A 14,163-nucleotide genomic window follows, 5' to 3' on the forward strand; every position below is an offset into this window, starting at 1 on the left:
AAACAATTACGGGTTTATAGTCAGCCATTGTCATATTGCAAAATACAGAAGACGATTTCGTTTAACCCGTGTTTATTAGTTTCAATTAAATAATTCTTCAACCAACACACAGACAAACCTTCTCCTCACTCACTTAAAACCCTCGAACACTGAGTTTCTCTAGAACCACTAGTATTCTCCGCCGCCGTCGTCGTCGTCGCCATCCCCATTGCCTCTGCTGTCCCCTCCGTCATTGTCATACCGGGGCTGGCTTCTCCTCTTTGAAGAAGTAATAATAAACCCTACTCTTTCGTCTAATTAACTTAATGTCTTTATTTTCTGTTTTAGTTCTGATATTATCCCCTAATTATCTTAGGTTTATTATGTGTTAAACAACATCTATTATTTGAAGTATATTGTGTGTTAAACAACACCTATATTTTTAGGTATACTGTGTGATCATTTATTTGAGACGATGCTCCTGCTATGTCGACTTAGTACTTAAAGTTAGTAGTTTCTTAATTTTTATTTTAGATATGGATGGAAAGCGGAAAACAAAATATAGGAAAAAGTCAAACGAAGAAGATTCAAGTGATGAGAATAATTTGGAATCAGATACTGGGCGAAAGAGAAATAGGGTTTCCCTAGAAGCAATAGAGAGAGGGATACCTAATAAAGTTCAATGAGATGAATTAACGGGACTGTCAGATGGTATCTTTGCTGCAAAATTCGCGAGTTGGATTGGTTGTTGTGTAAGAGAGTAGGTGCCTCTTGGTTTGCCGTGTATCGATCAGTTGAGTAAAGACTAGAAGAAAAATATATATGGGAGAATAAAGGTATGTATATACAATAATAAATGCACTAGTATGAAATTATCTTAGTATTCGATATGTACTATTAGCCGAAACTAACCAAATATGCTCACTATATATGCAGGCAGCTTACACTGTCCCCCAAGAACATAATGGTTACCTAAGAAAAAGATAGGGGAATCCTTCAGAGCATGGAAGTTAAAGGTTGCTCGGAACCACTTTTTCAACAAGAAGACTGGGGAGATAACAGGAAACCACCAACGAAGAAGTATCGGTATGTCAGCCATCAAGATTGGTATAACTTTATTGCTTATAGGCAGTCTGACAAGTTTAAGGTCATTGAGATCACTTTATTAGTAATCACTTAATAAGTAGTGAAATATGCTTACGTTACTCGATACAATTCATTTTATGAAGACTATGAGTAAGCAGAACCTAGAGAACATTTCAAAGAAAGAGAGCGTCTTTAATGGCTCCAGAGGTGGCAAATGGGTGAAGTGATAAGAGTTTTACGGATCTTCTAGCTTTGCTATGTGACATGCTTCCTGACGGTAATGTTCTTCCGAGTCGGATAAATGAGGCTAAAAAAATGATTAGAGAATTGGGCATGGAATATGAGAAAATACATGCTTGTCCCAATGACTGTATATTGTACCATAAAGATTATGATAAATTATCATATTGTCCGTGCTGCTCTGTATGGCGTTATAAGACTAAGCAAGGGATCCCAGCTAAGGTGTTGTGGTATTTTCCAATAATACCAAGATTCATAAGGATTTATTTGAATGAAGAAGATGCAAGAATGTTGACTTGGCATAATAGTGGAAGGATTGAAGATGGAAAATTAAGACACCCAGCGGATGGTCAACAGTGGAAAGAGTTTGACGCTAAATATCCTAACTTCGCCAAACAAGCAAGGAACTTGCGTCTAGCGCTCGCCACAGATGGAATGAACCCTCATGGAAACATGAGTACCCAACACAGTACTTGGCTAGTTGTGTTGGCCATCTATAATTTGCCCCCATGGGTTTGCATGAAAAGGAAGTATCTGATGTTGTCTTTGTTGATATCTGGCCCTCGACAACCTGGAAATGACATAGATGTGTATTTGGAACCACTTCTAGATGATCTGTAAATTCTGTGTGAAAGAGGGATACCAGTGTTTGATGGTTATAAGAAGGAAAGTTTCAATCAGAGAGCTATGTTATTGTGTACGATAACTGACTTTCCGGTGTACGACGATCTTTCTGGACATACTGTACATGGGAAAGAGGCTTGCCCGTTGTGTGGGGGGGATGTTGAATCAGAATATTTAAAGCATTCTCGCAAGCATGTGTACAGGGGAAATCATCGATGGTTATGCCCTGATCATCATTATCGTAAGCTTCACAAGGCGTTTACTGGGTGTCCTGAGCAACGTGGGAGTCCTCAGATTTTGAATGCTCATGAAGTGTATGAGAAAGTGAAAGATATTGAGATAACGTATGGGAAGAAGGGACCTAAGTTATGTACTCATGGTTATAAAAAAAACATATTTTTTACCAAACTTTCGTACTGGCGTGACCTCCGGTTAGACATTGCCTAGATTTTATGTACATTGAAAAGAACGTTTGTGATAATATAATCAATACTCTGCTGAATGTTCTGGGTAGGACAAAAGACAACAAGGCAGCTAGGGATGATATGGTTGAGATGGGTATTAGGCCCGAGCTGGCAGCTAAAACAAAAGGAAATCGGACTTTTTTGCCGCCTGCAGCTCGTACTCTTTCAAAAAAGGAGAAAAAAGAGTTTTGTGAATGCTTTCATGGTATTAAGGTGCCAGAGGGCTATTCGTCTAATATTAGAAGCCTTGTTTTATTGCAGGACCTAAAACTTACTGATTTAAAGTCACGTGACTGTCATACATTGATGCAACAACTACTAGCTGTGGCCGTTCGTTCCATTCTACCTCCAAAGGTTCAACATGCTATAATTAGATTTTGCTATTTCTTCAAATCAATCAACAATAAAGTCATTGATCCCAATGAAGCGGAAACTTTGCAGGACATCCTCGTCACCATTCTTTGTCAGTTTGAAATGTATTTTCCTCCCTCATTTTTCACTATCATGGTCCATTTGACTGTCCACCTAGTTTGGGAGGTTTTTTTATCTCGAGCCAGTGTATTTGAGATATCAGTACCCATTCGAACGATTGATGAAAGTTTACAAGGATTACACATCTAATAGGTATCGTCCAGCGGGGTGTATTGCTGAGCGAGCAACTATCGATGAAGCGCTTTCATATTGTTACGCGTACCTCTCCTTGGATGAGTTAATTAGAGCTCCTACGAATCGTCATAGTGACTGGATGAATGGAAAAGGTGTAAGGGGTCGTGTTTCCAAGGATATGTCATCTGACATGCGACATAGAGCTTATAAATACGTTCTTTTTAACGATGCTCATGTCCAGCCTTACAGTATGGAACACCAGAGTTACCTTAAGGGAAAACACCCTCATAAGAACGAAAGGTGGTATGAAAATAAGCATTAAAATCAATTTAGTGACTGGTTTAAGGATACTATTTACGAAGATGACAGCCCATTTGATGATTGCTCAACCAGCCTACGACATCTCGCTTTCGGTCCTGATGCTCGTGAAACTTTTTATAGCGGGTATGTGATCAATGGGTACACTTTCTACACCTGCATTCAAGATGAGGCGAGCACAATGCAAAACAGTGGAGTTTGCCTAGATTCTGAGGCAATATACTTTGCTAGTTCAAAGGATAAAAATCCTATTTTGGTACAATGCAATATTATGGAGCTATTCAAGAGATATTGGTTTTAGACTACATGGATTTTGAGATACCTCTATTTCGGTGCAAGTGGGTTGACAACAACAATGGTGTTAGAAAGGATGATTTAGGATTCACATTAGTAAATTTTGACAAGGTTGGAAACAAGGACGGTCTTTTTATATTAGCGTCACAAGCAAAACAAGTGTTTTATGTTACCGATCCTATGGATAAGAAGTGGTCAGTTGTTCTATCTTGGCATCGCCGAATTCCATATGATGAAGACATCGAATTTGAAGGACTTGATCACAGTGCTATATCGCAATTTGGTAATGATGTTGAAAATATTAACACTCCAAACATATATACACGGGATGATCATGATGAAGGTATTTGGGTTAATGAAAAGACTAGCAAATCCAAAAAACGTTCTTGGCAGCCGTGAAAATATCAGCAATCCAATCAAGATATCTTACGTCATGTGTAATTATTGTCTTGTTGTTATATATCAAACTGTTGTTGTAAACTTTTTCTGCTGTTGCAGCGGGCGGGTTAGGGAAAAATCGTACCAAATGATGGTTTATTTCTTGGCTGTAAAATCAAACAAAATGAATAATTAAATACAACGGTTATACCTAAACCGTTGTTCAGGACGTGTACAGTTATAACAGTTTAGGCCGTTGTTATCTATATAAAAATGATACTTTATTTATTGGCGGTAAAACCAAACCAAATGAAATATAAAATAAAACGGTTATACCTAAACCGTTGTTCTGGACGTGTACAGTTATAACGGTCAGGCCGTTGTTATGTATATAAAAATGATGCTTTATTTCTTGGCGGGAAAATCAAACAAAATGAAAATATTTAAGAAAACGGTTATTTCTAACCCGTTTTAGATAGTACTAATCATTTACGGTTTCGAACAAAATCGTAGTCTATTTGGAAACAAAATATAACGGTTTTTCTTATACTGTGTTTATTACTTTCCAATAAACAAGGTCTTGCAAGTGTTGTATTATTCATACATATATACTCTGAGCTTCCCCTCCCCCACATAATATCCTCAAACACTGAGCTTCCCTCAACCACCAACTTACCCCATCGTCGTCGCAGTCATCATCGTCATTGCCGCCGCCAGATCAATCCGGATTCTGCTCTTTAAAGAAGTAAAAAACCCTCCTCTCTAGAGATTTGTTTGTTATTATAAGTATGCATTGATATTATTTGTTAATTAATTTCTGCTTTAGATATGGTCGAAAAGCAGAAAAGAAACGATGGAAATGTGTCAGGCGACGACTCAAGTGATGAGAATAATTTGCAACACACTGTGGGTCGAATGCACCATATGGTTTCCCTATAAGCAATAAATTCAAAGATACCTAATCCTTTACAATGAGAGAAAGATACAGGGCTGCCATATGGTGAGAATGTCGGGTATTTTGCGCGTTGTATTGGTTGTTGTGTAAGACAGTATGTGCCTCTCGGTACGCCGCCTATCAGTGAACTGGGTAAAATACAGAACACCATGCTAATAAACAGAATAAAAGTATGTATAGACAATAATAAATGTTTTAGTTGAAATTAAGTTACTACTTGATATGTGTATTAGTCGAAACACTTGTACCAACTATGCTCATCATATATGCTGTTAACTTACGTTGTCCCCAAAAAGTATGATAAGTACCTAAAAAAAGACAGGGGAAGCCCTCAGATCTTGGAAGTTAAAGATTGCTGAGAACCACTTGTTTAACAAAGAAATCGGGGAGATGAACAAGAAACCACCAAAAAAGAAGTATCCGTATGTCAGTCAGGACCATTGGGATAGCTATATCGCTTATAGGCAGTCTGACAAATTTAAGGTAACTTAATAATAATAAGTAAAGAAGTTTACTTAGTTTAGTGTTTGGTCATGCTTACGTTTCTTGATACAATTTATTTGATGAAGGCTATACGTGAGAGGAACAAGGCGAACATTTCAAAGAAAAAGACCGACTTTTACGGCTCCCGAGGTGATTATAGATTGATTAAGACGAAACTTGTAAGTACATAATTCTTATAATATTAGACTATTAGGTGTTTTAGTCGGATGTTATATATGTTCATAGTAATCATACATATTTTGAGAGGATATCAATGTGATGAATGAATTATAGGCAAAGCTTGGAAAATTCAGTCGTAACGACGCTTGGGTGGAAGGTCACACTCCTAAGAATGGAAAGACGGAAACTGAATATGATAAGGACATCAAAGAGAAAATTGTAAGTTTGAATAAATATGTCACTCCTACCACTGGTGGTCGGAGTTATATAATTGTGAGTTGCTTAATGGTTTTATGTGTATGTAGAGGATCTGTGAGAAGGAGATGCATGAAGGAAAATGGAAGCCTGAAGGACGTGATGACATTCTTTCTAGGGCAATCGGCAAAGCAGAGCATCCAGGTCGTGTGAGAGGGGTATCGACGCATGTTGGTATCACTAAGTATTTTGGGAAAACTACTCGAAGGATGATGAGTGGTGATGATTCCAAGAAGGTAACCGTATAAATACCGTATTTGAACTAACGTAATTTATAACTACATATGCTGATATTAATTTCTACTACATAGCTGCAGAAAGTAGCCAGGTTGATGCTGAGAATGTTGGAAACTGGAGAAAAGCCATCAGAAAAAGAGTTGAATATGGTTCAAGAATTCATAAAGGGAGCATAGGAGGAGGAGGAGGAGGAGGAGGAGGAGGAGGAGGAGGAGGAGGAGGAGGAGGAGGAGGAGGAGGAGGAGGAGGAGGAGGAGGAGAAGAAGGAGGAGGGGGAGGAGGAGGAGGAGGAGGAAAAATAGGTAATAATATTTATGTCTTATATACAGTGTGTTATATGATTTGGAAAATCAGTAATTGTTATATGGACAAGTGTTAATGTACAGAAGGAAGTCGAGGATGACATGGCAAGGGAGAAGGAAATGGCAAAGGAGACTCAGGTGGGAGCCGAGGATCGATATCAGGCAATTGAAGAGGAAGAGGAAGCCAGGAAGGCCAAGACACAGGATGATGTGGAGGTAGTTGATGATCAGATGTTTTTATCAACACCGAAAAAGGTAATAGCTGCTAGTTTATAATTATTCATATCATACACGTTTTTTACTTATGAAATTTATTAAAGGTAGTGAATGTATGTGTACTAATTTATTAAAGCTGACGTGAAGGGCGATTGCAAGGTGGCTTGTTGTTTATTCTATTTACAGGGGAAACAGAAAGTTGTTGTTGTCAGGGGATACGTGTTCCATTACGACCGGCTTCAGCAAGTTAAGGTTCATGGTATACCCCTTCGTGACAAACGCAGGAAGGTGGAAGTGTCCCAATTATATAAAGACAAGTATGGGGAAGTAAAAGTATCGTTTCCTAATGAGGAGGTCACTTATTTGAAAGAAGCTCTAAGCTCTTATGTGCAGTGGCCTGACAACCTCATCAATGTTGTCATCCCCGAGGTACCTATATGCAGACGTTAATTATTACTTGTTCTTTAAATATATTAGGGTACGAATATTAACATATCGTAAGTACTTTAATCTCTACATTTGAAGAAGTTAAGCAAAGCCATGATGGTAGCTAAAGCAATTACTACAACGTCAACGAAAATTGTTGCAATCAAGCCTGCTTATGATTCTTATTATGAATCGTGTGAATATAAGAAAAAAATGAAAACTGCTTCGCTGAAGGCTTTGCACAACCTGGCTGTAAGGAGGTCACCCAGAGGGGATGTAGTCATGATTAACATTGAGCAAGAAATTATGGGCGCAGCTGATATAGCCGTACTGGACCCGAAATAACTGATGGAATTTGTCGACCTTGACAATTAAGATGTTGTTCACATTTTGATTTGGAAGAAGTAAGTTTTATTAATAAAACTATTTAGTCATTTCCATTTACGAATAATGATGCTTATTTAAATTATCAATTACAATAACAATCTTCGTTCCATGTGGCGTAATAGGTACCTCAATAATCAGTTCGGTGAGTTGAAGGTCCCAATTCACACCTACGGATTCTTGAGTCCTAAGGCATTCTCTGTGCACAAAATTTCATACGAAGAACAAATCAATAGTATCGCTCGTCGGTTGATGTCGTCCAAAAAACAATGGCTTCCCCCTACAATGAGAATATGTATGTATAGTAAGTGATTATTGTAATGAATCACGGATCTATAAATTTATTATTAACATGCTTAAATGCGTGTAAATGAACTAATAGTTAAATGTCCCAAATTGAATAGGAAGCATTGGGTGCTACTGGCAATCCAAGTGGAAACAAAAACGATTAATCTTTGGATTGACTCTCGCGAAGGCAAACCCTCTGACAGTTGTGTAAGGATGATAACTGAGTAAGTTTACAACCTTCAATAATGTCATTTGTTATTGTATGACTTGAGCCATATATATGCAAATAATAATGGCATGTGTGTATATTTATGAATTAGTATTTTTGAAGCAAAAAAAAAAACATTACGTCCACTTGGAAAATATGAAAGCAACACTGTTCCCAATTTTATCACGCTATTAGTAAGTATATTCTTAATAATTACTCGTATCATTTAATTAATGATTATGCGAGAGGTTGATTATCTAATTCAGCTGATTTGTGTGTGATTTATATAATAGTCTTTTAAAGCACCAAACGACAAACAATGCGCCTTTTACGTTTGTGAGTCCATGTAGAAGGTTATCAACGGAAAAATTTCTACTATTCTGATACGAGTTAGTGTGATTTAAAAACTATTTTAGATGTAAATTGAGTTCAATTCTGTATACTTCCATATATTATATCTATTTTGATTATGTATATTTTAAATTGTAGTTTCCACTAATACTCAACAAAGCCCCAGAATATTCGCCAGAGGACATCAAGCAGATGAGAAATATGTGGGCCAGTTATGTTGTTTCATTAGCGGAGTCTCAATAGTTTGCTCATGCTTTATGTACGTGTGTGTGTGTATATATATAGAGCCATTATGTATTGGCTTCTTTTATTGTTTTGAGGAAGTTGTGTTTTGGCTTTTGATCATCCTGTTTGTACTCTTTTGAAACTGGTTTTAATTGATCACGGGGTGTAATATTTTGATGCAGGATTGAATTTTTGCAGTGCACAACTGCTGGAATGCTATTTTCGGCAGCAACTGAAAAATAGCATTCCCGCAGCTGCTACAAACGCTGCTGAAAAAATAGCATTTCAGCAGCTGCTAGAACAAGCTAAAATCATTTTTAAAAAAAAGTAAAATAATTAAAAACGATAACGGTTAAAAACAACTCGTTGCAAACAATTATTTGACAATGGTTTTATTTAGAAATCGTTGACATCTTTTCCCTCCCATTCAAACCGCCAAAAATATAAGATAACGGACGATAACCGTTGTTGAGTTCAAAACTTTTACAACGGTTTATTTAAGAAGAACCGTTGTCAAAGTTTCATCAATAAAAATAGATAACGGTTAAATACCGTTGTCAATTGATAAATATAACAACGGTTTAGCACGCAATAAAACGTTGTTAAATTTTGACATTTAATTAAATAAGATAATGAAATGAACCGTTATCATATATAATATTTAACAACTGTTTTGGAACCACTAAACCGTTGTCGATAATAAACTAGCATAGGACAACAGGTTTGAAACCATTATTAATATTTAATAACGGTTTCTTAAAAGTATACCCGTTGCCATAAACATATTTAACAACAGTTTTATAACGGTTCTTGAGTTGTGATAACGTACGGTATTATAGATCCGTTATTGATGTTATATAACGGTCGCGTGTTTGTATACAACTATGGTATATATTTAACAACAGTCGTTGCAATAACGGTTCCGTGTTTTCATTTAATAACGGTAATTGCATTATCTGACCGTTATTGAAGGTCTTATTTGGCGTAGTGTTAGTTATACACGATGCTTGAAAATTAAGAGCAAAGTAGTGCGATCAAAGCATGCGTGAAGCATTTCATGGGGGTTGGTTACACTTACACATCAGAGTCCTCTGCCTTTAATATACCTTGAATTGGGTCTGCAATCTAATGAGAAATCTTAAAACACAATCGACTCCTAAGAGCATCCGTAAAGGAAGAAATGAACCTCCCCGTATACACTCTCTTTCCTCATATGAGGCTCCTCATTGTTGCACCAAGCTCCCCAACATTTGGGGTTCCTCTACTTTTGGAGGAACTTCCCATATGAAAAAGTGGGCCAAGTTGTATTAAATAAATATTTGTTGTAATCAATTACTCTCTCCATTCAACACTACACTACACATTTGCTTTTTTCACGTTTATCAACGCGTGTTTTACGCGGTAAATATTTTTAGCTACGTATTTGTAAAAATTATAAAAGTTAGATATTTTAAATGTATTCTTTAAGACGAATCAAACAAGATTTCACATGAATATATTTTCACTTATGTATGGAGAGAAAATTGAAATTGAATGCTCACTTGTGAATAATGTACAAAATAAAAACATGTAGTGTGGAGTTGAATTGAGGGAGTAAAAGCTAATAAAAATAGTCGTTGGAGATACATTGATTCTTGCACTTTGAGATTGCAGTAGACTAATTAGGCTATAGATTAATGGGGAGTGATAGGGCGACACCCGGTGTTACCGAGTTTGAGTAACACCCTTATTAAAATAATAATATAAATTAAAATCAAATCTTTCCTTTCAATCTTCCCACCCAAACAAATTTTATATTTCACAATTGCGCCAAAATTAGCAAGGGTATTAATGAAATTTGGCTTAAATTAAATCTGGAGTTCCATTATTTTCCAGCCACAATGCCAACAATAGAGGACATACCCTCCTCATTCCTCAACTTCTACAGGAAGTACAACCATGGTTGGCTAATTGATGGCTCTCTTTTGCTCATGGCCTTGTTTAGTAGAACAATTTTTCGTAAATCGGTGTATTTTTGCATAAAAAATTGAACTACGTTGTCTTTAAAATGAAGCCTGTAAATCATTTCTCCAAGATTTTTCATTTTTTCATCCATTAAATGAAATTGACAAGGATCTTTCCACGATCGAATTAGCTAAATCTAATTTCCTCCAATCAATTTCATTAATTATTTGATCACAAAAATTATATTTCCCATATTACCCTTTTCTAATAAAACAATTTGAAATTCAAAAAATAAAGGGGTAAAGTGAAAATTGTTGATAATTTACTAAAACGTCCCCGGTGTTACTAAAAGTGAGTAACACCGGGTGTCTCTATCTTATTTTCCTAGATTAATTAGGCAAAACTTGGTACAACACATATGGCAACATTGTAGGAGATCATTAAACAATTGAAAAAACGACTCACTTAATCAACACCGTGTTTGTAACTCCAAATCTATTTAGCGTGGTTGTTTTATCTTTCTCGTGTTTAGTTTCAAGTTTAAAAAATTATCTTTCTTGTCTTATTTTCGGAATTAATCAACTTATTAACTCAATTACTTAAAAATATATAAAAACATTTAACAATAATAAATTAATTATCAATATAATTAACTAATTAAAATTGTTTATTAAAATCATAATAATCAATTTATTTACAAATTTTAATCATCTAGGTTCATTATTAAATATAAATATTGTTGGGAAAACTCATTGTTGCAACGATGTAATTATGAAATGAGGAAGGTATTGAAAAAGTTAGTGAAAAATGAGGTGAACGAATAAGAAAAGAAAGGAGAAAATATGGGGAGTCATCACCTTTACGGACAGGGGCGAACCCAGGATTTTTAATTTGGTGTAGCAAAATTCTAACATTGATAATATTAAAAAAAATGTCAATTAAAAGAAAAATTAAAATATTACTACACTATTCGACGAGTTCGCATATCTAAAAATTGTTTTACAATTTCATCATCGGTCACATTCATGAATACATCACGTTCTAGAAATGTAACCAAACAATCATTCAGGTATTCATCGCCCATGCTATTACGCAATCTGTTTTTGATAAATGACATAGCTGAAAATGCTCTTTCCACCGTCATTGCGTTGCCACCGGAAGAACCAACACAAGCTTTAGAAGCATGTAAACCTTTGAATGAGTCAAATGTTTCATTGTTTCAACAAGTTTCATGGAAAGTTCGTTAAGAGTTTTGAGATTCCAAAATCTATCATCAGTTTGAACATCATACTTGAAAGTATCAAGTTGATATTCAAAATACAACAAATCTTTACGGGAAAATTCAGAAGGATAGAACTCAGCAAGTTGGCGGAGCTTCTTCGTATCAAAAGAAGCAAATCGATTTTGAGGATTAAAGCAAGACATACATACCAAGAGTTCTTTACTTTTCTCGTTAAATCGATCGTTAAACTCTGACAAAATTTGATCAATAACGCTCATGAAAACCTCAGCTCGAAAATGTTTAAGATTATCTACTTCTCGTCGACCACGTCTATGTCTTCCTGGAATAACATACAAATCATTCATATTAGGAATATCAATGCCATGCTTAAAGCAAAATGCACTAACCTTTTCCATGTGAGCATCCCATCCATCATCTCTTATCCTCTGCAATGAGTTTTTTGTCACATCCACAAGCTTTACCGCATTCACAATATCTTGCTCTTTTTTTTTGCAATGCAAGGTTTAATTCATTTGTTACCCCAAAAATAGTCACCATTAATTGAGTAACAAATACGAAATCAAACGTCCTCAAAGCATAAGAAATGGACTCTGCCTTTACAATGTCTGCCTCACTAGAAATCTCTCCAATTGTATCAATCGCATCAAGGATGGAAGAGTACATAGTAAGCACACGTAAGATAGTTTTAAAATGAGAATGTCATCGACTATCACCTGGTCTGCTCAAGCCCAGCTCTTGATTCAAACCACTTCCTGATTCAATTTCACCTATCTCAATTTCTTTCAACACATGTTCAGCTTGTCTTTCTTTAAGAATTTATTTTCGCTTGGGTGAACTTCTAACCAAATTCAACAAATTTGCAAGTGTTTCAAACAACCAGCTACAATCATAATTCTTTTTAGCAACAGCAACAAGTATTAATTGGAGTTGATGAGCAAAACAATGAACAAAGTACGCACTTGGAGATTCATTCAAAATTAAAGTTTTGAGCCCATTAGTTGAACCTTAGATATTACTAGCACCATCATAACCTTGACCCCGAACTTTTGAAAAAGTTAGAGAATATTTCTTAAGTAACTGATAAATAGCTTCTTTCAATGTTAAGGACGTAGTGTCACCTACGTGCACAATACCAAAAAACCTCTCTTTCACCTGTCCTTTTTTATCAACGAATCTTAAACAAAGAGCCATTTGTTCTTTATCGCCTATATCACCACGACTCATCAAACAAGAATACCAAAAAAATCACCATCAAGTTCTTTCACAATCTTCATAGTTGTCTCCATTGCACAAGCATTAACAATTTGTTTTTGAATTTTAGAAGATGTCAATATGCAATTTTTAGGAGCATTTTCTAAGACAACTTTTGCTATATTTTGATCATGTTGTGCAAGAAGTTTCAAAAGCTCAATGAAATTTCCCCTATTCAATGAAGTCTCTTTTTCATCATGACCACGAAATGACAATCCTTGTAGTAAAAGAAACCTTGTAGTTTTAATAGAAGCTTCTAAACGAGTAAGGTATGCACTTTTAGTCGCGGTAGAATGATTTTCAAATCTTGATACTATGGAATATTTTTGCTTCTTGAAATTATCAAGATCTCTCATAGCATTATTGTGGGTGCTCTTGTGATTACCAACATGGTTATTAAAGGCATCAGTTCTACTCCAAGTTTTAAACCCATTACTAACAAAGGCATCACCTCCTACCGCATTATCCTTTTTGAAAAGATAACAAACAAAACAAAAGGCAGCATCTTTCGCTTGACTATATTCGAGCCAAGACTCAAAGTTTTTAAACCACTCAGCCTTAAACTTCCGTTCTGACTTGCTCATAAGTTTTTGAGGAAAATCATAATCTTTAGGTTGATAAGGACCTCTGCGAATATATTCCCTTTGGACTATTTCCTTATCATTAGGATGATAATCTGATATTCTTTTCCTCAATCCCGGATCATGTGGAAGAGACGCAATCTCTGTTTCACTTAATCTTAATACAATAGAAGGTTGTGATGTCGGGTTTGAATTACCTCTCTCGTGAGTTTCACCATCTTCAGAATTAACATTAAGTGGCAAAGAACTCGGCCCACTTGATTGAGTTGATTCTTCGTTTGATTTGGAAACCTTTTTCGGGAAAAAACTTGTAATTACTCCATTTCTTGTTCTTTTTTATTTAGAATCTACAGTCATATGCAAAATAATGTGCAATTAATCGACTGAAACTCTGAATGTTTAACTATGAAAAACAAACAAATTCACCAAAGCACTTAAGTACATTAGCTTTGTCGCAAGATTCTAAAACAAGTGCACAAGTAATTGAATTAATTAAGCAATATTATACAAATCTACTTGTCTACTTCCACTAGGCACAGGGGCGAACCCAGGATTTTTAATTTGGTGTAGCAAAATTCTAACATTGATAATATTAAAAAAAATGTAAATTACAAGGAAAATTAAAATATTACTACACTATTAGAC

General features: G+C 35.6%; 1 protein-coding gene across 1 annotated transcript; it reads right to left on the reverse strand.

Annotated features, from left to right (window-relative positions):
• Nucleotides 1-11,583: 11,583 nt before the first annotated feature.
• LOC141608224 (uncharacterized) lies at nucleotides 11,584-12,349 on the reverse strand. Its single transcript, XM_074427587.1, has 2 exons — nucleotides 12,206-12,349; nucleotides 11,584-12,111 (listed from the first exon to the last, which is right to left on the reverse strand). Exons 1-2 carry the CDS (start codon nucleotides 12,347-12,349, stop codon nucleotides 11,584-11,586), a joined length of 672 nt encoding a protein of 223 aa, XP_074283688.1.
• Between the last annotated feature and the right edge of the window lie 1,814 nt (nucleotides 12,350-14,163).

Source organism: Silene latifolia, chromosome 10, assembly GCF_048544455.1.
Source record: "Silene latifolia isolate original U9 population chromosome 10, ASM4854445v1, whole genome shotgun sequence".
Classification (NCBI taxonomy): domain Eukaryota; kingdom Viridiplantae; phylum Streptophyta; class Magnoliopsida; order Caryophyllales; family Caryophyllaceae; genus Silene; species Silene latifolia.